The 24,299-nt window shown below is 36.1% G+C and overlaps 1 protein-coding gene and 1 non-coding gene across 2 annotated transcripts; both read left to right on the forward strand.

Moving 5' to 3' along the window:
* Window positions 148-20,734, forward strand: LOC105158686 (histone-lysine N-methyltransferase ATX2). Its single transcript, XM_011075520.2, has 25 exons — window positions 148-1,015; window positions 1,119-1,170; window positions 1,383-1,457; window positions 1,532-1,751; window positions 3,034-3,157; window positions 3,299-3,403; window positions 4,237-4,445; window positions 4,774-4,866; window positions 4,978-5,075; window positions 6,113-6,268; window positions 8,632-8,769; window positions 9,004-9,051; window positions 9,894-10,011; window positions 10,130-10,195; window positions 10,300-10,361; window positions 10,597-10,653; window positions 11,298-11,366; window positions 11,510-11,708; window positions 13,590-13,871; window positions 15,549-15,610; window positions 15,691-15,768; window positions 17,414-17,509; window positions 18,585-18,688; window positions 18,764-18,910; window positions 20,621-20,734. The coding sequence occupies exons 1-24, from the start codon at window positions 357-359 to the stop codon at window positions 18,903-18,905; spliced, it is 3,312 nt and encodes a 1,103-aa protein (XP_011073822.1). The 5' UTR covers window positions 148-356; the 3' UTR covers window positions 18,906-18,910; window positions 20,621-20,734.
* On the forward strand, window positions 23,736-23,807 carry TRNAH-GUG. The gene has a single exon. It is a non-coding gene; the product is annotated as a tRNA-His (tRNA).

Genomic DNA, 24,299 nt, shown 5'->3' on the forward strand with positions numbered 1-24,299 from the left:
GAAAAGTGTTCCTGATTTGGTTTCATGCTAATATGAAGATAATTTGCCTCATATATGTGTAAGGAGAATTCTTTAGAGGTATCAAAACACCAAAACTTAATCATAAAATGTTGCTGATTCCAATATCATCTGTTGCGCGGCTGTACATATAATAATTCACACCTGTGATGGTAACACCTTGCACATATGCTATATATATGAGCAGTGCCCCATTCCATTCTTCAGGTGCCAACGGCGGGAAATCGATTATTCCCACCCTTGAAAAACCCTAATAAACAATTCTCTCATTCCCCATACAAAGAAGGAAAGTGAGAAGAAAATCATTTCACCTTTTCTTTCGCTCCCAATTCTTCGCCATGGCTGCTGCTGCAGCATTCCATTCCTCCGCTGATTTATCGCTCTCATCAGATGAAAACGACGGTGTGAAGCTGAACCCGGCGTTAGAAGAGCGTGAAGAGGATGAATTTCAGAGGGGAAATGCTCCTCTCAAGTACATACCTCTTTGCGACGTGTACTCCGCTACTTCTCCTTGTGTCACCGCCACCGGATCGAAAAAGGTCAAGGCTGCTGCCCGTAAACCACCACAAATCAATAGCCATGATCAATTGAAAAACCGCCGGATCGCCGTGACGACTCAGTTGCCTCAGGTTTACTTAAGGCGGCGGAAGAGAGAAGGGGACAAAAGCTCTTTTTTTGGGTCGTTGAGAGTGCCGGGTTCAGATGTAAAAACGGAGGAATTGGAGGTTGACGGAGGAATGGAGAGTGGAATTAAGAGGAGGCGAGTAGATAACAGTGCGGAGTTGATGAAATTGGGGGTTGAGTGTAAGGCATCAAGTAAATTAGATGATCAAAGGCAGATGAGTGATGGTTTAAAAAAAATTAATTGTAATAATATTAGGAAAAATAGGAACTTTAAAAGCATTCTTAATAATGGTGAGAGCAGAAAGCGGAAAAATGATTGCTTAGAAGATGATTCAAAAAATTCAGAAGCTTTACGATCAAAAAAATGGGTCTGGTACGTGTTGGTTTTCCCAATCTTTTAAATGGATAGATCTTTCAAATACTGTGACTAGTGATGTTCAATTTGTGTCTCAATTGGGTGTGTTCCTTGGATGCAGGCTGAGTTTCAAGGGCGTCGATCCAAAGAAATTTATTGGGCTACAATGCAAGGTAAGATCTCTAGTAATCTTAAATAGTCTGATAAGAATGTTATATTTTGATATCATTATAGTAGTATTTTGGTGCATTTATCACGTGGACATCGTTTGTTTATGTGATTGGACCTGCTAAAAGTTAAGCAATTTGTGTGAATTTCATGCAATTAAGCTCTTTATTTATTTTGATTTGTTACTATACATAAATTGAGAGCTTTGTGGGAATAGGTGTACTGGCCGCTGGATGCAACTTGGTATTGTGCTTGTATAGTTGGTCACAATTCCGAGACTGGCCGTCACCATGTAAGGTCCTTTCTTGTTTTTGATATACTAGATTTATCTGTGTTCACTTTGGTAACATATGGAGTGCAATGCAGGTGAAGTATGAGGACGAAGAGGAAGAGAATCTGATTTTATCCAATGAACGAATCAAGTTCCATATCTCCTTTGAGGAGATGCAAAGTTTGAAGTTGAAATTCCGAGAAAAAAGCTCAGAAGCTGATGGCATTGATGTGAATGAATTGATGGTTTTGGCGGCTAGTTTGGATGATTGCCAGGAGACTGAGACTGGGGATATAATCTGGGCTAAACTTACTGGTGCGTCACTGTGTGCTTTTAATTTTTCATAAGGTGAAAGGTGGATGTTTCTAGCTGAATACATACTAAGATCATATCAGATTCTGTTAGTTCATATGCTTATATGATCTAAAATCTCTTGTGCCCAAAGAAGTAAAAGATAGGACGTATCGCCCACCTCTTTCCTGCCAGCAGTTATCAATAATCTACTTTTTGTAAGTTACAGATGAATTATTGCTCGTCTGAGTATTTGCGAAGTGATTCCTCATTCAAAAGCGCAGGAAATGTCATAAAGAAATTTGATACCAGTAATCTAGTTTAGTGATGCTGCTTTATTCTGTAACTAGTTGTATAAGGAAATTCTCAACGTAGCAGGTATTAATGCAATCACTGATGGAACTTCGGAATATATTCAGTGGTATCAACTTGAAGCTTTAATCATATTCAGGCTTTTACTTAATGAAACTTACGATCTAGTTTGTTTAACTTTTTTTGAAATAAAACCGAACACTTGAAACAGATATATGTTTTGCAGTATTTCTCAATAATGACAGTGACTGACATTAAATGTATGAAGTGCGGAAGGAAGAAAGAAATGATTAGTTAGCTGAGTTTCATTTAATACTTCTTCCTCTATCTCTTTTAGCTGCATTGTTCACCGCGATGCGGGTGTCATGACCAAAATATACCTGACTATAGAAAAACCGTGACTCAGGCTGATGATTTTGTTCTCTCAATTCGTATAATCTCATGATTTGTGTAATTTGTTACCTAGTAACAACATTTAAAATGCCTAATCTTCTACTTTTACTTGCTTCTGCACTGTTGCCTTTTTCTCTCTTTTCTTTTTCATTTGGTTCTCTCGTACCCCTGTCATGCAATTTCCTTTCATACAGTGTGCATGAGGGTCAATTTACGTGCAATATTCCATGTATTTTTTGTTCTTTCTTTCAGAAATTGACATGGCGAAGTTAACTCCACAGTTTGAGCCCTGGAATTTATGTTATTTAACTTCTCTAATTTTGTATAATGATGATCATTACCATATGTGGGGATTCTTTTGCTTTGTATGCTTTCTTGTTTGTTTTGGAGGCGAGGTACTAAACCTGGAGGTTGGGGACTTTGTTCCCTCCCATGCTTTATTCTTTCTGTATCAATAAATTAGGTTGTTATTGTGCAAACCTAACACCTATGTAAGTCCTTTTATTTTATTTTTCAGTTTTTATTAGTATATGTATGTAATTACTTCTTGTTTATAAAAGTCTTTTAATTAACTACTGACATCTTGCTCTATTTCGTATAGGACATGCTGCATGGCCAGCAATTGTTTTGGATGAATCACATGTGGGTGAACGTAAAGGTCTGAACAAAGTCTCTGGAGAGAAATCAGTCCTAGTACAATTCTTCGGTACCCATGATTTTGCTAGGTAGTATTAGTTTTTAAGGACTGAAGATTTTTCTCCTATCGTAGATTGTTGCCAGATTCTGGGATATTGATCCGGCTGGGAATTGTTAATACATACTGTCATCTGGGTGGTCTTCATGTTTGCTTTCTTCTTAACATTCAGGGTGACGCGGAAGCAGGTTATCTCTTTCCTCAAGGGCCTTCTTTCGTCCTGTCACTCAAAGTGCAAGAAACCAGCTTTTGTTCGAGGATTGGAGGAAGCAAAAATGTAAGTCTTTCCATCAACTTTCTTAAAGGTCAAATCCCTGTAATTTTTAATGACCATCCATTTGAATACCATGTACACCTTTTGATTGAATAAGATTCTCCCTGCAAAATTTAGTGAACTATGCTTGAAGAAAAGTAATCTGGAATGAGAAAAAACTATAGAGTTCAGATATTGTTATATTCATCTCAACTATCTTTGTTAAGCATAGCATGAATGTTATGACTTTTGAATTTATGTTTCATGTATGCTTTTTTTTTACTTCCTGCATCTATGCTTAGAGCATATTACATGTCTGAAAGCCGAACTGCTTTTTCTTTCTGTTCTTATGACTAGAGGGTTAATTGAGTTATAGAATCAGAAGTTTATGTGCACGTAATAGTACTCCCAGCTGATCTTCCCTCTTTGAGGACTACCTGGTCCATCAGAAGGGAAATTGCATTAAATGCTGGCCCACTTCTTTGATTGAATGAACAGAAGCTTTCCTTTCTATAGCAAAAAGAAGATGTTGCTCAACTTTTTTCCTATCTAAATGGCAAATTTCCTGAAAGTTTGGTTTCCTTGTGAAGCATGGTGGAAGTCGTTTCCTATGAATATTAGTTTCAAACCTCCATCAAGTCTGTTCTGAATTTTTTACAGTGTTTGGTTTTTTTGATTGAAAGGAACGGCTTGGTTGTACTTTACTATATAATCTTCATCGTCAAACTGTTGTAAATGACTAATAAGTACTACATGTTGAGGGAAACAAAATGATCATTCTTGCATTGTAATGAATTATGTGATATTTACCTGAGTAGTTAGGCTTCGTAAATAACTCAGGTATCTGCTCTGATCAGGTATCTTAGTGAACAGAGGCTTCCAAGAAGAATGCTGCAGCTAAGAGATGGTGTTGATGCTGGTACGAATGGTACTGGAAGTGGAGAGCATGAAAATGCTGCTGATTCGGGTGATGAAGAGTGCACGAGCCATGATGAGATAAGCAAGAAACTTGAAGATCTTAAAAGCTGCCCATTAGAAGATGGAGAGTTGCAAATAATAAGCTTTGGTAAGTCTCACTATGGTAATTTTGTTATGATAACGGAAGATGGTGATATATTACTACACTTGTTGCTTTCTGTTAAGCCTTAGTTGAAGCATTCCATGGTGCTACTCCCTGAGTTCTCCTATGTAGGGATGACATGCAATGTGCTGTGGTTGGATGCTGTCGGTCTCTAGTGCTTAGTACCTTCTGTAATTTATTATTCATCTCACTGTTGTAGATGTTGATGCATCAGTTTGACTAGTGATTTTCCATGTGTGCGTTCAGATATAGAAGAACCTCTTGTAATTAATGAATCAGCTTGTTAATTTCTTGTGCATGTGATTCCATGCAGGAAAAATTGTGAAAGACACCACTAATTTCCAAAATGAGAGATTTATATGGCCCGAGGGATATACTGCGGTGAGGATGTTTCCTTCAATAACAGGTGAACATCTCTCTGAAAGGTGTTTCTTGTTAATATTTCTTTTGCTTGGGTATCTGGTGCTTTTTGTTCCTCCATCCTGTCTACCAATTGGTTTTTTGCTTTTTCCTTCAGATCCAAGTTTGCATACCTTATATAAGATGGAAGTACTGAGAGATATTGACTTGAAGACCAGACCTTTGTTTAGAGTTACAACACATGATGGAGAAGAGGTATCTCATAAGCTACCCTACAAATTTAAAAAGAATCAGTTTCTGTGCTCTGTTTCTCTGTCAATACACTTAATTCTTTTTAATCTTCCTGTAATCAGCTTTTAAACATGTTGTGCGCTTTTCTCGTTTTCCATGTATTGTCATTTTCTTCGCGTTCTTTGTTTCTATCCAAGTAATGCCTTTCCATGCCTGAGGTTTAGCTTTCGAACTTATATTTTTGTGGCCTAAGAATTCGAAACCACTGGTTCATTTTTGAATGAGTCTGGTAATACTGTTACTGAAAAGAGATTTACTGTTGGATCTTCTATCACATTTCGAGGTGTTGGTTGTTGGGTCAAGTCTGTGGAGAACTGTTGAGGTGTCCACAAGGATAGTAGAAGATAACTTAGTCATCATGCTTCGCGTCCTCTTACATTTTATTTGTCCATTAGTACTCTGCTTTCGAGAGATGTATGGCCTAATGAGGCTACTATGAACTTTCCTTCTATTTTGGTTCATGGTTTCTCTTATTCTTATCCCCACGTGGTTGGAGGTGGTTGGGGGGGGGGTAAGTGCCAGTGATCGCGCTTCAAGAAATAATAGAGTTAGTCCATCAATAGTCATCATGATAGACATATTGCTCATGCAAATTGGGATCCTCAGTTTGGTCAACTGGCTGGCAGAGCTTTTATGGGAGGTTTGTTCCCTATGGACCAGGGGTACATGGAAACTTTGTAATGCACTCTGAATAAAAGGATGGTAGGTGGCCTCAAAGAGAAGGTTTTGAGTTTTAAGAAAACTGACTCACTTTCTTTAGCAAAATTTGCATATCTTTATTTTCTTTTTCCAGGTTAGTCATTTTGATATGGTCGTGTCAACCTGTTTTTGTTTCATCCATACCATCTTCTTTTTTATCTCTTATCAAGTGTGTAATTTCATTTGTTTTAATATATCACATATTTTGTCCTGAGCCCCCTTTTTTCAGTAGTTTGCTGCTTGGATTGCAAACCTGCTTAATTCAGGTTTATCTTTTGTGTTCAATAATCTTTATTCTGCAGTTTAATGGACCGACTCCATCTGCTTGCTGGAGTAAAATATACAAAAGGATTAGGACAGTGCAAATCAGGAATCGAGACTATAAAGCTGATCAGAGTTTTGCTTCTGGTTCATATATGTTTGGTTTTGCGCACCCGAAAGTTTCTAAACTCATAAAGGTATTATGTACAACAATACCCTCTATTAGTTATTCCAAATTCATAACTATCTTCTCTGTCAGTGTATCCAACATGTTACATTGATTTATTTACTAGTTTGAGATTCCTGCATCTTTGAAATTGCCATGTGCATAGAATGAGGGACCCACCCATCCCTGACGAGTATCTGCAAAAAAAGGATTCTGAAGTTAAGGATAGTAGAATGTCTGCAAATAGCAGTTTGAACATGTTTGCATTCGTGTGTATTTCTATCATATGAGCTTTTTAAGAAAATAATTTCCATGCCATTTACCTGTTGTAGCCTCCTTTAGATACTGTTCTCGGCCATTGTTATAATAATGGCGGTGCCCCTAGTGAAAGGGCTAGAATAGAAGTGTAAGATCTCTTTTTGATTATTCTATTTGCTGTGGATCATAATGCATCTATGCTTGCTGGGACAAGTTTTTGATGCACTAGGCAATGTGATTATGTGCGCATCAATGTTTCATAATCTTGTTCTGAAGCGCCTTGCTTGTGTTTAATGACAATTTGGGTCACTACTAACTTCCATTTATATAGTTTAATAAAAATTTAGTACAGAAAGTACATAATTTAGTATTTATTAATTTTGGTATTTTTTCTTACCAGTGGAGGGTCTTGGTTGGAATTCCTACTATGTTTTTATATTTAGGATGTCCTATGTGAAAACCAGTCATGGTTTGTCACAACAATTTGCCTCAAACGCACTTATATGTGCAGTTATTCAATTTCCATATCTGATGATAAGAGAATTTAGACACAGAGATCCCCTTAGTAGTTCTAGATTTCGAAAACTCGCCTAGAAGGAAGCTCGCTGCTGCTAATTTATGAAACTCTAATTCTCTAATTAACAACACAACTAGTCTATAAAACATTGCAAAAAATTCTGGCCCATTCTGTTTGTGGAGCTTTTCTGGTCATACTTATTTCGGCCCACTTTAGTTGTTTTGAGCTTTGATTTAAATAACCCTAACTCAAGATATTCTCCTATTTAGCAAAGTAGCCATGGAGGTATAAACTCATCTTCAGTTCCTTTAATCTCTGAACACACATCACAACTACCATTGCAGCCTTGTCCTTCCTCTGTCCGCAACCACCCCTCTCATTGCCTTTCTTGTCCTCCTGCTCCTTTCCTGCTCACTGTCCCAGTTACTGTCTTTCTTCTTCCTCCCTTCTTGCTTTACAACAGTCGTTATTTTCGACATCTTCTTCATCTCTGACCTTCGTCCCTGCAAAAACATCATTTTTCCTTCAGATCTGCAGATCCACCTGTGGTGGCTGCTATGGCCAGAGAAAAGACGAGCCGGAAAAGAGGGGGAGATGGTGTGGTCCTGCGTAGGAGCAGCCGCCGCCGTCTCCATCACCATGGTTATGGGTCAGAACAGAGAGAAGTTGAAGAGGTAAGGAGACAAGAAGGTTAAAGAGGGAGGGTGAAATCTGATGAAAACTAATTAACTTAATGTTGAACGTTTTTGGACTGTTGAATTTGAATATTGTGCAATTAATTCACCATTAAGGAGTGACACGCTTGCACATATCTTATTATGTTTTGCAACAAAAATAGGAAAGCAGATTTGCAGTCCAGAAATTTTAAGTTCCAAACATAATCATTAACAGCACTAAAAGCCATTCTCTAAATCACCAAAAGCCTGTTTCGAAAGTTGTTCCAGAAAGCTAATTGAATGGGCCTTAATTATGTCTAGTAGAATGACTCAACAGCAACTATTCCGAAATGTAAAGCATTATCACTCCGACTGCTACTGAAGCTTCCTTCATTATAGATGATGAGGAAGAGCTAGGAAAGGTTTCCTGGTCATTATGTGTATGCTATAAAATCTCGTTCTGTCAGTAATGGAGGCTGCTGGTCTTGTGAGTGAGCTGGATTATGCAACATTTGGAATTATTACTCAACCAATAACAATATCTCAGTTGTAATGCTTATGGTTATGATTGAGTATACTGCTTCAGCCTTGATATTGACAACTGTGGTACTATCCATTGGCCTGCGTTAAACATGATGTGTTCAATCTGTTTGTGTATGGATGTAAGTATCTATCCTCTCTGGTTTATCTGGCTATTATTCATTAATGTCGTCTACTATCTTTTCCAAAAACTAAAAGCTTTATAATAATCCTGAATTTATGTCATGATCAGGGCTGCATAGTGTTTTAAGTCAGTGCATTTTTATATCTTCATTTATATTTACATTAAGTTAACATGTGTGATTTGGTTTTGATTTTCAACCTCATAGCTGTGTGTTCGTATTGCCTGATTTTTGTCATGGCATGCACCTTTCCCCTTTGATGCCTTTCTTAGCCTACAAATTGATGTCTTAATATTCACAGGAGATGTCAAATTCCCAGCCATCTTCAAAATCTTCCCAGGTGGCATCTAGGAAAACCAAAGGGGTTCCTATTGGTTACAGGCCTGTCCATGTGGAATGGAGGGACCTTGATAAGTGCAATGTGTGCCATATGGATGAGGTAGGGTTTTCTTTTGCTAAGGATTAGCAGTTTCGAGTTGATTCAGGCTTGAACTTGCTCTTTTATTTCATTTTATATTTTCTTCTGCTCTAGTTGAGCCTATATAGCAGGAATTGCCTTCAGACAGTATGGTTTCTTCTTTTTGTCTAATGCTGATTTCTTTATTATCTTCTTGATTGCCCTGGAAAAAGTAAATTGCACACTGAATCTGCTGTTGTCAAATGTTTGCTTCAGGAGTACGAGAATAATTTATTTCTTCAGTGTGACAAATGCAGGATGATGGTAAGTCCATTTCCTTTACCCTTTAGCTGGTTTCTCCAACGCTATGTATTTGTGTGAGTTGGTCCTCTGCTGGCAATGAATAATTGCTAGAGTGCCTTTTCCATTACATATTAATTTTTCTTGCAATTATTAATTCATGCCAGTAAAGAAAGCTTCCTGATTTGATTAGTTTCTTATAGCTGTCTGGGGTTCAATTTTCCTCAACTTCAAATAATTGAATGACTTGCCACCTGTGCCCTGTGGCCAGACCTCATGTTGCTTGGTTCCGACCAGGGGGTGTGCTATATAAAAGGTTCCATCGTTTTATTGTGGTTGTGTAGCATATCTTTATCTCTATTGATTCTAAAGTCTTGCAGTAGCTTAAACTTTTGGCATGTCTTGTTAAGAGTTATGAATTCTTTTTTCCCCCCTGTTCTGTTCCCCCCTACATTGCAGTTATAGAAGCTTGATAATGTTAATTATCTATGCCCAGCAATAAGAATTGCTAGCTACAAAGTTTAGCATCTCACGTATTTACTTATACTGGCAAAGTGTTGCGCAGTTGATATTCCTGCAAACTGCACTGCTTGGGATTCCCTTTAATATGACTTGATGTTTTTTTGGCAAGGTAATATGAGTTATTGTCGGCTCCTGTGGTCATAGGAGCCTCTTTAAGACTCCTATCTTTTCAAAGAGCAACTATCTTACCAATTCTTTTGTCTCGCTTGCTTTTATGTATTATATTCTTTTTGCAAGTAAGATGACTTCTACTTATCAGTTTTTGTTCTCCTTTTTTTTGGGTGACTTTTCATTAATTACTCTTCTCTGTTCTACTTGTTTTGTAATCTGCGATACTGGTTCAGGTGCATGCTAGATGCTATGGAGAACTTGAGCCTACTGGTGGTGTTCTTTGGCTATGCAACTTATGTCGTCCGGGAGCTCCTGAATCTCCTCCTCCATGCTGCCTGTGTCCTGTAGTAGGTATTTAAAAATCTCTACTTGTTTCTTCATTCAACCTCTTTTAAACATTGATTGGCGGCACTTGCTGTTTGGAATGGACAAAAAATCTAATGCAATCTTGTCAACGGATATGGTTTAGGAGGTGCGATGAAGCCTACCACAGATGGACGTTGGGCTCATCTTGCTTGTGCCATATGGATACCAGGTTTCTTCTTTGTGATTCACTAACACACGCATGGACAGACATTTTTTTTTTTTGCTTGTTGGGTTATAGTACTTGTAATTATTTAAACCATCTATTTCATGTAGAAACCTGTTTATCTGATATAAAGAAAATGGAGCCCATTGATGGACTTTGTAGAATCAATAAGGTATCTTCTCTCTTCCCTATGTCAATCTTTGATGTATTCTCTTTAGTTCTCATTGATTACCTTTGAATACAACACTTTTAGTGTTTGCCCTAAAATCTCTCGAAACAAATTTCCCTCAAGGAGAGGAATATCATCTTGTGTTGTATTATTAAACAATTTAGTTAAGGTACTTGCTTCATGCTTGCATGTAGCATAATCTTTTCAATCATCTCTTATTTTCTCTTACTCTATGAAGGACCGGTGGAAGCTGTTATGTAGTATCTGTGGTGTTTCTCATGGAGCGTGTATTCAGGTAGATTTATCCCTTTTCTTTGTTTTAGCCGTGCTGAGTCCTGGACAACTTATTTATTGTTCTTTTTCTTTCTATTCTCTCTCTTTTTTCTTGTTGGTGGAGGGTTGAAATAACAATTATCAATGATTATGTAGCGCCTACTAAATAATCTGTTCTTTCATATGTTTGTCATGGTTGTGGTGGCAAAGCACAAGTGTCTGAATACTTAATAGTCTTTGAAGGAAGATTCAACTTGAATATTTGTTCGATCAAGAGCAGTATGATTTGATTTATGCTGTGTCAAACATTTTCTTACTGAAGTTATGTTTAATAATGTTTGGCAAGGTAACTGTGTGGCAAATTTGACTTATTTGTATCACATGTCTAGTAATGTCTTGCAGCATGTGAAATGTTCGTCTGCCTTGTCAGCCAATCTATTATGCTGATTTTACGGTTTCTTTTGATTCTTATCAGATGGAAAGCCTATTTCTTTTTCCTTGTGCTGTTTTAATTTTAGTTGATAGTTACTGGTTTGGTCCTTGAAATTAGAACTCTGTAGTCTTTTTGTATTGCTACATATCATCTTGTTGTTTCTTTCTTGGAGCTTCTATCGTCATTTTCCGGTTTCTGTTCTGACCATATTATTATTTGTAATAATTTTCCAGTGCTCAAACAACAATTGCCGTGTGGCATATCATCCTCTCTGTGCACGTGCTGCTGGCTTTTGCCTTGAGGTATCCGATGTCTATTGCATCTAAGTTATTTGCTGGCTTGGATGGCTTGTCTCAGCATATTAGAAGAATTTACTTTTTGAGTACTGTTAGCAAACTATCTCTTTGTAACTTCTTTCTCTGTTACTCGTATATCTTGTTTCTAGCCTGAGGATATGGACGGACTGCATTTGGTACCTTTCGATGAGGATGAGGAGGATCAGTGCATTCAACTACTTTCTTTCTGCAGGAAACACAGGCCCACATCTAATGAGCGTTTGCCTTATGATGAGCAAGTTGGACAAAAAGCTATTGAACTTGCAGACTATATTCCACCGACAAATCCTTCTGGTTGTGCTCGTGCTGGTATGTACTGATTTCTTCCAGTCTTCATAATTTTCAAAATTTTAGTGCTAACATAAAATGATTGGCAATCGTTGAGATACATGCCCTAATTTGACATAAGATCCTTGCATCTGCTAAATTCTTTGATTTATGCATTTTCGAGCCTTGTTTCCCGTTGTACTGCTTCTAGGCTAACGCAGTGATTCTGTGCTGCCTGCGATATACTCTCTGGTTGGGATTGAATCTTTGCCAGGTCAAGGTGCAATGGCTTGACTTACTAGAATTTCTGGAATGAGCCGCAGCTGGGGGAGGTGATAAAGGAGCAATGACAATATGTTATAAGTGGTTTTCCGAACTAGTACCAATTATTCCTCTGGCCCAACTTGAATGTCTGTATTTGCATTGAGACATAGTTGTAGGTTAGAGTTGAAGTCTTACTTTTTAACCTCAAAAGAATGGATGGAGTTAGTTTGCCACATCATTACATTTAAGTGAAAGAAATTTTTGGGAGGAAAATTGCCATTGCAGGATGTGGAGCACTATTGAATGGAACTAGAAAGGAAATTGGTGAGCATATAATTTTGGTAGGAAGAATTATACTTTAACAAAACCTGGATAGAAACTCTACTGTTCCTTGGTCGCTCAATAAGAGCCCCAGTATTCGCAGCCTGCAATTAGAGGATACTTTATTATGCTTAAACTAAGAATGTAAACTACGCTTCGATGTGAGGTGTCGATGATGCCTGGCTAAATCGGTCTATTTTCCAAAAGACTTTGGCACAAAAAGAGCTCTTGATTAGGCTTTTGTGCCAAGCCAATTCCGTACTGCTATTTGCAATAATTCTTTTGGTAACGACCACAGTGCAGATGGATGATTGACTTGAGGTTTTCGGTTTCTAGAGCACCTCTCACTTTATGTTGTGTTATTAAACATGCTAACTTTCATCTCTGTAACATGACAAATTGAGTGAGCGAGCATGTTCGGGAATAGCCGGGAGGGTCCCGTGATCAATATATGTGATATCAGCTCCTATCTCTGTATGTGTTCCAAGACGAGGTGGAAGCAATGGTGATGTATTAGGTTATGGGAGTAAGTGGGACGCGACAAACGCCCTGCTAATATGGGCGCTTGTCTACTTTAGAAAAATAGATTATGGATTTGTATCTCTTACATAAGTTGAATTCAAAACGTGAATGTGAAAATGCCCCTGCCAGCTGATTTCTCTTTCATAAATTGAGTTGTATTTCGATGTGTTCAATGACAATGTTCGTTATAGATATTTAGTTATTGCAGAGAAATGTCAGGTCTCTCACATGATTGGATTGATTAGATGTTATGTAGGCATAAATTTTCCAATGCTTTCTTGTTGGACATCTGTATGATTTTTATGCATATATTTGGATAGGCCAATGCCTAAAAGGGGTTATCTTGTTTCCTCTAAGAGCATTCTCGTCATATAGCCTTTCCATGCATGATTTTTAGATCAATCAACCAACCCCAAGCTTAGACCTCATTGTGTATTCTGATTTAGTTTCAGCGATTTTATGAAACTGTAGTAGATGGGATTTTCTCTGATTTGATTTTTCTGTTCATCTGATAAGAGGATCAATATGATCTTATGGAATGTAACAGCTAATAGCCTTCCATTAACTTATGTTTCATAATCAGGGAGAGAAATGTACTCTGTTTATTTATTGATAAAATAGGTGCTTTTCTCTGTAAATTTCCCCTGTTTAAGTGAGCATTTTGCGGTAACCTATTCTGCATCTTGCTGCTTTTTCTGGAATTGAATTAATTTGGAACATTGTTACGTAATGAGTTTTTGGATTCTCCAGATTTTTGTTAAGAGAAATGCTATTTAGAGATATCTGATTTCTCTGTTTTCCTTTATGTGTAACTAGAGCCCTATAATTTTCTCATGAGGCGAGGGAGAAATGAACCTGAAAATCCTGCTGCTGCATCAAAGCGCTCGTATGTGGAGAACCAGCCATACTTGCTTGGTGGATGCAGGCCCCATATGCCCTTGTGGAACAAAATGTCTTCCAATGAACCTGGTGGTTCTAGATATTCCGTTGATCTTACGAAGCTGCAGGCCTCTCGACTTGATCCATCTGGCAAGATTCTTTCAGTGGCTGATAAGTACAATTACATGAGGAATACCTTTAGAAAGAGACTGGCATTTGGTAAACTTTCTGCAGATATCATTTGTTCTCCTTATACAGATATTCCTGCTACTTGGTGTGTGTTCTGTAATTCTTCTGTTTTTCAATCCCATTTTAAACTTCAGTAGGCTCTTTTGTTGCTTGCTCTAATTCTGAAACATGTGAATATGTGGCTGTTACTGACAGTACTTGTACTCTTCACCACGGTACAGATTCCTGTAAAATTAAATGCATAGGTTGGTTTTGCTTTTTAGATTTGTTGACATCAACTCTCTCCCACTGGCCTCATTTCTGATACCAGTTAAGGTTTCTTTCCCCAACATTTTGCTTGCAATGTCTCGGTTGACCAATGATGTGCACCCTACTTTATTAGCTTATCAGACTTTATATTCTTCTGTTTATCTTCTACTGTTTTAATTGCCACATTCGCATGACTGTTAGCCAATGTACCATGAAACTGCAGCCTTATGGTAAGACACTGTTCTTGTTGTGCCTAATAGCCAAAGTTCTTGTGATTCCTCGTTAACTAGTCGTCATGTTTTACTAGTTAGAATTGCTTCATTTCAGGGATCAAGTAGGTACACTCTATACTCGTAGCTTGGTAGCCGTCTCTCCTTCCTGTAGTTTTGGCTGTTTATTTTCTCACCATAACCATCCTGTAACAATATTTTCCTTCACCCTCAAACTGAGGTTAAATCATACATCATGCATCAAATTGATCTGTGGTATCATATGCCTTATCTCTCTATCGGAATCTTTGTTTTCATTCATGAGTATTTCTTAGCCAGGGACTACCGTTGAATTTCTTTTGTACTATTTTTGTTGGTTTATCATGTCAAGAGTAGCAAGTCAGGATAATTGTCATTCTTTCCTAATGATCTGATATTTTGAGCTGACCATGGAAAGTTAAAGTTGCATATGATGTGTTATCAGATGTATTCATGACAACTGCATTTTAGTGGAAATTTGTTATCCAGAATAATGGTGAGTCTAGAAGCTATGTAGGATCTTGCTGTTCCCTTCAGAAGCAGCAAACCTTATGGTTTCAAGTCTTGGGTTTATGTAGTAGTGCCTTTTGACAGATGGTAGTCTTGTATCATATATGGTTTCTGATTGACTGGCTATATCTTAATCCCTCGTTTGAAGAAGAAAAAGAAAACATGTCCTCATTGATTGTTATAGTATAAAGTAATTTCATTCTGTTTCTGCCTGTTGCCTTATGCGTCTCGCTTATCTTTTTACCTATCTTTTCTACGTGAGCCCACCTCATTTCCAGTTTTTGTTGGTGTTTCCATGTGTACCCCTGGCTTTGTTGTTTTCTTTACAGCATAATACTTCAGTATATTAGCCTAATTGTTGTGTTAAGGTTTTTATCTCCTGGACCTCAATCTGATAAGCTTGCAGTTGATGGATGTATGGATTTTAGACCATTGTCAGTTGACCACATATGACGAGTCATTGAATAAATAATGTGAATGTATATGATGATTATATACATAAACACCCGTTGCCTGCACCATCAAAAATAGAGAGGGAGGCATTGAACTGTGAAGGAAAGATAGAGAGATATTCAAGACCTAAAGTGTGGATTTATACCTTGTTTTAAGTGGTGCAAAAAAAATTGTTTATCTATTTCGTTCGATCATCAGGCAGAAGTATTTAATTTGATATGCACCTTTGTGGATGTTGTGGTTACAGGAAAGTCTCGTATACACGGTTTCGGTGTCTTCACTAAACTTCCACATAGAGCAGGAGATATGGTAAATTGCTTTGACCTACATTTCTTTTTCTAAATTAATTTGAGATTTAACATGTTATATCTCAATTGATTGCACTATAGGTGATCGAATATACAGGGGAACTTATTCGGGCTCCAGTGGCTGACAGAAGAGAACATTTGATATACAATTCATTAGTGGTGAGTTCCTACATTTGTTTGGATGAATGTGTTATAGTGTGGTATGGGTGGAACTTCTGTAGTCGGGAGAGTTTGATGCGTGTCCGGTAGATTACTAATGGAAAATGGTTAAGGAACGTAACCATAACTGCAACATATTATGGAATACAGTTATGGATGCCCGGCAGTTTTCCATTTAAAAAGGATAATTGGAGTTACATTTTGCTTAAAATGAATTGGAAAAAGAAAATTGGCATCTTGTCATAAGAGTTAACATTTCCATCGGAGCTTGGTGAGCACTAGTAGCCATTCAATTGAAAACAACTGTAGACTCATAACCAACCTTGTTATGGAAGTAGGATAACAGCCTCAAGCTGATGGTTGCCATGCTTATATACTTAACCTAACTGTACTTAGTCATCCTTTCTAGAGTATTATCTGCTCAAGACACGTTTATACCGTTTGCTAGTCAGCTGCTTCATCACATTTTCATTTTAGTAGTGAATTTTAGTGGCTAGCACTTTTGCTAATCAGAACTGATTCACGTCTTATCTCATATCGGATTTGTCCAACTTATGGAGATCTATACATGCTCTGCTTTTCTATATTAGCTTGATCTTGGTGATTTGACTCGTGTTTACCAATGTACTGTTTTAAGAAGCAGTAGCCTGGCCCTTTGCCAAAGTAGTAAAAACTCTTCTCTTTGATCGTATGAGTAAAGTAAACAGATCTTTTTACCTCTGTTGAGTTAATACCGAATTGAGGTAGATCATACTTCTTGTTGCAAGTGGTATGTGCGTAAATAGATACAAATAGTTGCAGCAGTCACAGCATAGACTACTTACTGCTGGCCTACTAATAGAAAGACAATAATTATGAGAAAAGTCTCTTAGAGACTTAAATACCTATCCTTCCTTTGAACACATCTCTTTCATGACTGTTTCAGGTTCCATGGTTTTAGGACTATTCAATCTTTTCAATTTCAATATCTGTTTGCATGTTGTCCAAGTTTTCACTATATAGTCATATCTTAAATAGAGTCATAACATTCCTCCAACACTTTATTAGTTATCAAATCAAACCTTTGGGACAACCTTCTCGCAGCCATTGCCTGGTTATAACACTATTGGGCATGAATATTTTGTAATAAACTTATCACATATCTTATCCACCATTCTGATTTTGATGGATCGTGTCCTCGGTAGATGTTCTTCAGTTTTCATCGAGTCACTTAATGTCCTCTGAATATACACTGTTACGTGTCCAATACATTCTAACTATTCCAGATGCATTGTTTATTGAAAATTTGCATGGTTGATCAATGCATGGCTCATGTCTTTGTCAGATATGCAGTCTGGTTATTGGTGCTTCTGTGTCTGAATTTTTATGCTGATACATCTATACGCTCGATATGTTCTGCTAAGCTAAATTTTTTGAGAGAGTCTAGCTATTTTATGTCTACCCATATAATTTCCAAATGTAAGGACAAATGGGCATTATACCCAATTACAGAACATCTTTTTGATGCTTTTGGCATTTGACAGCCTTTTGAACGTTGATAACTTGTTACATTCATTGGTGTCAAGTAGCTCATGTCATTGAAGATTGCTCATACTGTGGCTGCCGAGACTTGCTTTAGATTTCTCCTAACATTTTTTTTGTGCAGGGTGCTGGAACTTATATGTTCCGAATTGATGATGAACGTGTGATAGACGCCACCAGGGCAGGAAGCATAGCGCATTTGATTAACCACTCATGTGAAGTATGTATCAAATATAGCAGTTTCACTATTACATTTTATTTCTTTGTGCAATACTCTTTTTTCCATTAGGGAGAAAAACATTTCTGTTTATGCTCCAAACAGTAAGTTCACCTTTTGATGATGCATAACTAAGATATCTTTTATTATTGGTTTGACTAAAGACATCCTAGGCCCTAGGTATATAGATTTTAGGCCTCTCGTCCAATTAAGAGGATACGTTTGCCTGTATTTTTCTATTGAAGGGGTGTATTCTGCTATATTGTTGGTTTATTCATCTGTCTTTCTAGTTTGTGGTTCCAAGTTTTTCTGCCTTGAGGATGATCTTTATTTGTTGTTGATATGTAGTGTGTTTTAGTTGCTGCGTTTGTGATGAGGAGGAGATATGATGTCTTTTGAATTACCCACAGTATGCGTTACTGTACGGTGAATGACATCTGCGCTTAAATCCCTAGAATTGGTTGAGTGTTTGGATATTTTTAGCTTAATGCTAACACTTCTTAATGTAGCAAAATTATTGGTGCTTTCTGGAACAAAAAAATCTGACTTTTCCAATGTTAACCAAATACATTCATGCATTTCCTATCGAACTGCAACTTCTTTTTGTCTTTTGGAATCTCAAAGTAGCTTCAAATTGTGTTTCATAAAATATGATATATTCTAGACATTCTTTACTGACTAATAATTATATATAAGGTTTTTGACTTATCCACGTCCAAGTTATTGAATGCTCCGGATAAAGATTTGAGCAGTGGAAGATATTCTCGAAGTGTGATATTTGGAATATATCATGGTTCCAGTTTATTCTAGAGTGTCGATGAAGTTGTTTTCTTATATTTCCCTCTTATTGTAAATCTGCATCAACTTAGTGCAACATTTCCAGGTTACCTCTTGCTTGAGCTATAACCTTGTGTGCGTGTGTGTTTGATTATCTATTTTATTTCAAATTTTCCAAGGTACTTTGTTAAGGCACCAAAGCGTGCTCTTATGTCTCTGCTATCTTTGTGAAAGCATTCTTCCCCTAGCACGAGGTTATAATTTCACCATCAGAAGTTTTAAATGTTTTTTTCTGTTTCAGCCAAATTGCTATTCTAGAGTGATTAGTGTCAATGGTGATGATCACATCATCATATTTGCGAAACGAGACATTGAGCAGTGGGAAGAACTGACTTATGATTACAGGTGTTCCATCTCTTCACTCAACTGTGTTTGTTTTTGTGTCCACAAGCTTACTTGTTTTGTTCTTTGGCTTTGTAGGTTTTTCTCAAAGGACGAAAGGCTAGTCTGCTACTGTGGATTCTCACGATGTCGCGGCGTGGTAAATGATATCGATGCTGAAGAGCGTGTAGCAAAGCTACTTGTACCCCGCAGCGAATTGAAAGACTGGCAAGGGGAATAGGAGAGGTCAGTTGGTCCATTTTCTGTTAATCTGTTTGCAATTGCAATTTGTTGACATTAAATTGAGATATAAAGATGGAGGATATTTGTCGTGTTACCATTTTGATTAAGTTTGTTTTCTGTATTGTAATAATACACGATTATGAAGTTTATGCAATTGCCAAGGCCTATGTCACTTTACCTTTTCTTTTATGTTTGAGGCTATATTTTATTCTGTGGGACATTGAGAGTGGTGGTCATGAAGCAAGGTATTTTCAGGGTTTATGATGTAAAGAGCCGGACTGATAGTTATGGGGTTCTATGGTGAACTAAAGAGTTTCACGTTTTATGTACTTCTTTTTCTTGTATGATGAGATACATAGTTTGTGCAATTTTGGTTTTTAGTTGAATTCCTTGGGGGTTCTAATTGTAGGAGTTAGTGGTATATCTCAAGTATTATGAAATTATGAATAAGGTAGGTAGGGAAAAAGAACTAGAGAAGATAAGTTAGCTATAGGCGAAAAGATACATGAAAACTTCAGAGCTGCTAGTTAAGGAACACAATATTTGATGTAGGTTTCTGTAAGTGTGCAAGCATGAAGAAGCAAGTTATCATACTTACAATAACCATCTAATTAGTCTTTTAATGAGTTGCCTGGTCAAGTATCATGTGGCATTTGCAGGTTAACAAAAGAAGTGAGCTGTATTTATTAAGCATTGCGTGGTTGGCATAACCATTATACCTCTCTTTTCTTGTTTTGTTTGTTTTGGCACATTCTTAGGTCGTGAGTTGGGATCATGGCTGGTAACTGCTGCACTAGGTCTCTTGTAGCGTTGTACTTGTTATCCATAATCTAGGATTTTTGATATGGTTGTAAGACATTACCTGTGCTGAAGTTTGCTTGTTTAAATATAAGTGTTGTTTTTCCATGCTTAATAAGAATAACCACATGAACTTCCATGCTTAATAAGAATAACCACATGAACGAATATATTTTACTTGTTCAATTCAAGTATATATCATTTCACTGAGTCATCTTGTTCCACATCTTCAGTATGAATACTAAAACAGAAGGTGACTAACAGTTGTACTAATTCTAAAGCCAAGGCTGAATAAAATGGTCACTTCTTTGTCTCCAGGTGTTGCTAGTTAGTGCCTGTCTCTTGTTTATTCAGTAACTTCCTCTAAGTTTATTGATGTACTCAATTTGAGAATTTTAGATTGTTGCTTCCCACTATCACTGATTTTCTCGTCAATACTCAATCTTTTTGTTTCTATCACATCATCCATTGATCTGATTCCATGGCACCCGGAACGTCCCCGTTTGCTACCAGTTTATAACCATAGTTAAGATGCAATGTGCTTTTGTTACTGATCGCCAATCTATTATAGCCCAAGGCCAATGACTTGGTTCTTCTATTAATATAATAAAAAATGGGAAGTGTTCAATTGGAACATGAAAATGTGAATAAATTGGTCCTAGTTACTTTTCGGGGCAGAGTGGAAGAAGGGAGGGGATTATTGAGCGCGGAAAAGGATTCAATGAATTCAAAAGAATCGATTGATTAATCACTTTGAATGATGGTTTTTGCTCCTTTGACAACTTGTCTATCTGTGCTTTTTAAGTCAGTATGTCTTCCTTCAGATATGTTGCCTCCCTGCCTTTTTGTTGGTTCTAATAGTTGCACGACCTCTCCCAATATTTTGGTACTGACGACTCTTTGCACATTATGCAGATTGCTCTGTTGATGGCATCATGGACTTGAAGATCCATTCCAAAGATAGATGTCCTCAACAGCAGCTGAATGTGTCTCGAGGCTGTGCGCGCTGGTGACTCGTTTGGCAATTAATCGGAAGGCAAAAGGAGTTGCACTCTATTTTCTTTTGCCCGACTGCTCTACATATTTTAGAATTGTGATATTAAGGACCAATAAGGTTTTACTATTTCTATTGAATTGTGTTGTGTAAAAAGTAGTTGAGGATAGGTTGAGTTTGTGTTGTTTAAGAGTTAGCGGGAATGATGAACGATTTGTAATTAATTTCGTTTTTATACATATGAAAAAATAAACCACAGTTAGGTAAAATCTTGCTTGTCCAACTGTTTTGATCTTTGATAGTATGTGAGGTGAAAATGGTTAGTCTTTGTAGGTTCTGCCTTAGTTATTCTATGATGATGATAAAAGGTAGGGTGCCGGTTCTGAGTTTTGACAAATTAGAATTGCTCGTCTCTCTCTCTCTCTCTCTCTCTGACCTTTATTCATTTTGATTTTTCTCTTTCCTTTTCTTTTTTCACTCTTATTCCATGATTTTTTTCTATTTCTTGTAATATTTTTTTATTTTTCCAATTAACATGTATATATATTTAACAAATAATTTATCTTTAAAATTTAAAATTAAATGATTGTTCTACCCTTATATTATACCTTTATGTATGTGTGTTGGTCTGTCATTTTTCTTTTCTTTTTTCACCTTTTGTTTTACATATTAACTTCCACATTTGTCCCATTATTTGTAAAAATATATTTATGATATTCATGGCAGCACCCAATATTGCTAATTGGTTTTCAGTAAAATACTTTTTTGTATCCTGCATTCCTGTTTTCATAATATGAATTACTACAGAGTAAATCACTAAATAGAATTTCATGACAACAATAACTGCCCACATTCATATTTTCACATTTCTGTTTTTGACATCAATATTCAATCAAAATTATTGTCTTGTGTCTTGCCTTCTTTTTGATAGTATATTTGTATATAGTCATTGTCTTGACATAATTAATATGGCAAATTATATTCTTATTTGTCTATTATACATTAATCCTTTTCCATGGATGTTATGAAATATGAATATATATTTTTGTCAATAATTATTCTCAACCCTACTAATCCAAAACGATTTGTTGATATGTACTTGATTTAGAAATTGGTTCAGTTGTGGTTAAAGTATCCAAGGCGTATCATTTGATAAATGTAAATCAGAAACACTTGTACAGAAAACATGAGTCGTTTATCCTATTACAACAAGTTATCCATGTTCAATATTCTAGTTTAAAAAGAAATAAAGTTGATTGCATGATTGTGTGCACAATAAAAGTTAGACAAAAATGTGCTTATTTAATTCTTTATATATTAATTATGTTTATATTATTTTACTTATTAACAATAAAAAGTAAATAAGAAGCATCATTTATAATTTTTAACTCTTTGTTATGTAAGATGATTGGAAACAGTAAGGAGGGTTCCATTATATGAAACAAATAGGCACTTCAAAGTCTATCAAATGGATTTTAGAGTGCATTCTTCAAAGGACTACTGTAAGAAGAAAGTGATGTAGAAAAAGCCCTTGAATTTGTCAGCTCAACGCTACAAAAAATACAATATTTAATCATAGATATTTGTCATAGTTAAGGACAAAATAATCATGGCAAATAGTTATTAATCACGGTCATACAACGGTTGTCGGCCGTGATATCTGTGAGAGTGCCTAAAACATTTGTCGTGTGGCAAATATTTTTGTCATGGCTTATAACTTTTTTTTTATGAAAAATTTATATTTCAGCGTCGGTTTTATTTAACTGTGATCAATAAAAATTATTTACCATAGTTTTTAGTTCATAACTAATAAAACTATAGCCATTAAATTAACGATTAATTTTGAACTAGCCCCTAAGATGCACAGTGCATTAGAATTTAAGATTTTAAAAATAAATAAAAGATATAATCGTAAACCAGCCTTGTTGTGGATGTCATGCACATTAAAAGATTTTTAGTTTAGAGGTCATAGCTTTCATGCACTCAGAGTTTCAGACTAGTCTGTATTCTCTTCAAACATCATTTTGGCAAAATTGAAACTTTATTTATATACTATTATAGGAACGTTTCAAGGACTTCTAGTGTGTATCAACTCTTGATGTTGGAAGGATTATACCAAATATAATCTAATGGAGATTAGCATCTCATATTGATTGTTAATGAGAAGTTTGAATGGCTTATAAACGTAAGGCTTTCTCTCTTCAATTCGGCGCTTTCTTAAAACAAAATCGTGGGGATGAGATCATGTATCCCTCCTAAATCCCTTATCTGGGGGCTGATAATGTAGGTAAGCTTCTCATGTTGGTTGTAGGCAATGAACTTGAGTAGCTTATAAGCCCCAAGGCTTCTCTCTCTGTGAGGTGTCTTTTTCAGAACAAAATCGTAAGACTCATATGAAGAGCCACGCGTAATGGAGGCATAAATTGAATCGCAAGTCGCATCACTAGTATAAGTAAATCGTCCTTTCTTGACATTTGGTATAATTACATATAGATACTCTGTAGTTTAAAAAATTAGATCTAGCATCATCGACATTTATTTTCGTTCAATAAATCTATCCATCTGTTAGTCAAAATCCATATAATTTGCTAATATTAGCAAAACAAAATTGAATGAAAATCTATATTTACCCCGATTGACTTATTGTCTCCTCACATACATTACCTAATGTGCATATGAAGATGTTGTAAAGATAATTTGATCAGAAAAAATTTATTTATTTGCAATAGGTTATTAATAAGTCAATTAAAGGTAAACATGAACTTTTATTTAATTTTTTTGCTAATATAAATTTTATGAACTTTAACTAACAAAATTATTTATTTGTTGAACGAAAATAATATTAAAATTATTAAATATAATTTTTTGAACAACAAAATTTACATACAATTATACTAAAGTTCGTGAAGGGCAGTTTAATTATTCCTATAAGTTTTTGGGGGAAGACATGGGAAGAGTGGAAGAGGAAAAAGGGAATGTAGGGTGCGTGAATTTCCTCCACTATACAAATCTAAATTAAACAGCCTTTTTACAAGAGTGGCTGTAGTTTAGTGGTGAGAATTCCACGTTGTGGCCGTGGAGACCTGGGCTCGAATCCCAGCAGCCACACAGTTTTATAATATTATATTTTTCGCCATCAATAAATTGATTGAGCTAACATAACATTCTTGAGGAAAATGGTCTATGTTCAAACCCCTTTCTATGATAATAATAATAATTCTACTATTTAATTCATAGATCAATTTGACTTGTAAACTACGCAATTAAATTGACAAACTAATTAGTAAAATTAATTATATTCAATTAATCATTCTAAAATTAAATTTTTTTGATTCAAAAGTATCCACACCTCACAATAATTTTCTATCAATGACTTGGGAGTAGGGATGCATTCTCGTAGACCTTTCTATTACGATTTATCATGAAGATATAACCCCACCATTATCCAACATGAAATTAGATAATTTCGATCAATAACCTATATTTCATTGTAATGCAGATGATCATGCATACATTCCCTACAAAAATGGTAGTAATAGAATCTTCTTCAAAAAGGGTCTAAAGGATAAACTACATAATATAAATATTGATCTCTTTTCA

The sequence above is a fragment of the Sesamum indicum genome, linkage group LG3 (assembly GCF_000512975.1).
Source record: "Sesamum indicum cultivar Zhongzhi No. 13 linkage group LG3, S_indicum_v1.0, whole genome shotgun sequence".
Lineage (NCBI taxonomy): Eukaryota > Viridiplantae > Streptophyta > Magnoliopsida > Lamiales > Pedaliaceae > Sesamum > Sesamum indicum.

What these genes read in the sequence shown, in the direction of transcription:
- LOC105158686 (XM_011075520.2), top strand. Translation starts at nt 357, where the DNA reads ATGGCTGCTGCTGCAGCATTCCATTCCTCCGCTGATTTATCGCTCTCA. An exon ending in CGATCAAAAAAATGGGTCTG is followed by an intron (nt 1,016 to 1,118) that starts GTACGTGTTGGT and finishes CCTTGGATGCAG; the next exon opens with GCTGAGTTTCAAGGGCGTCG. An exon ending in GTGACAAATGCAGGATGATG is followed by an intron (nt 9,052 to 9,893) that starts GTAAGTCCATTT and finishes ATACTGGTTCAG; the next exon opens with GTGCATGCTAGATGCTATGG.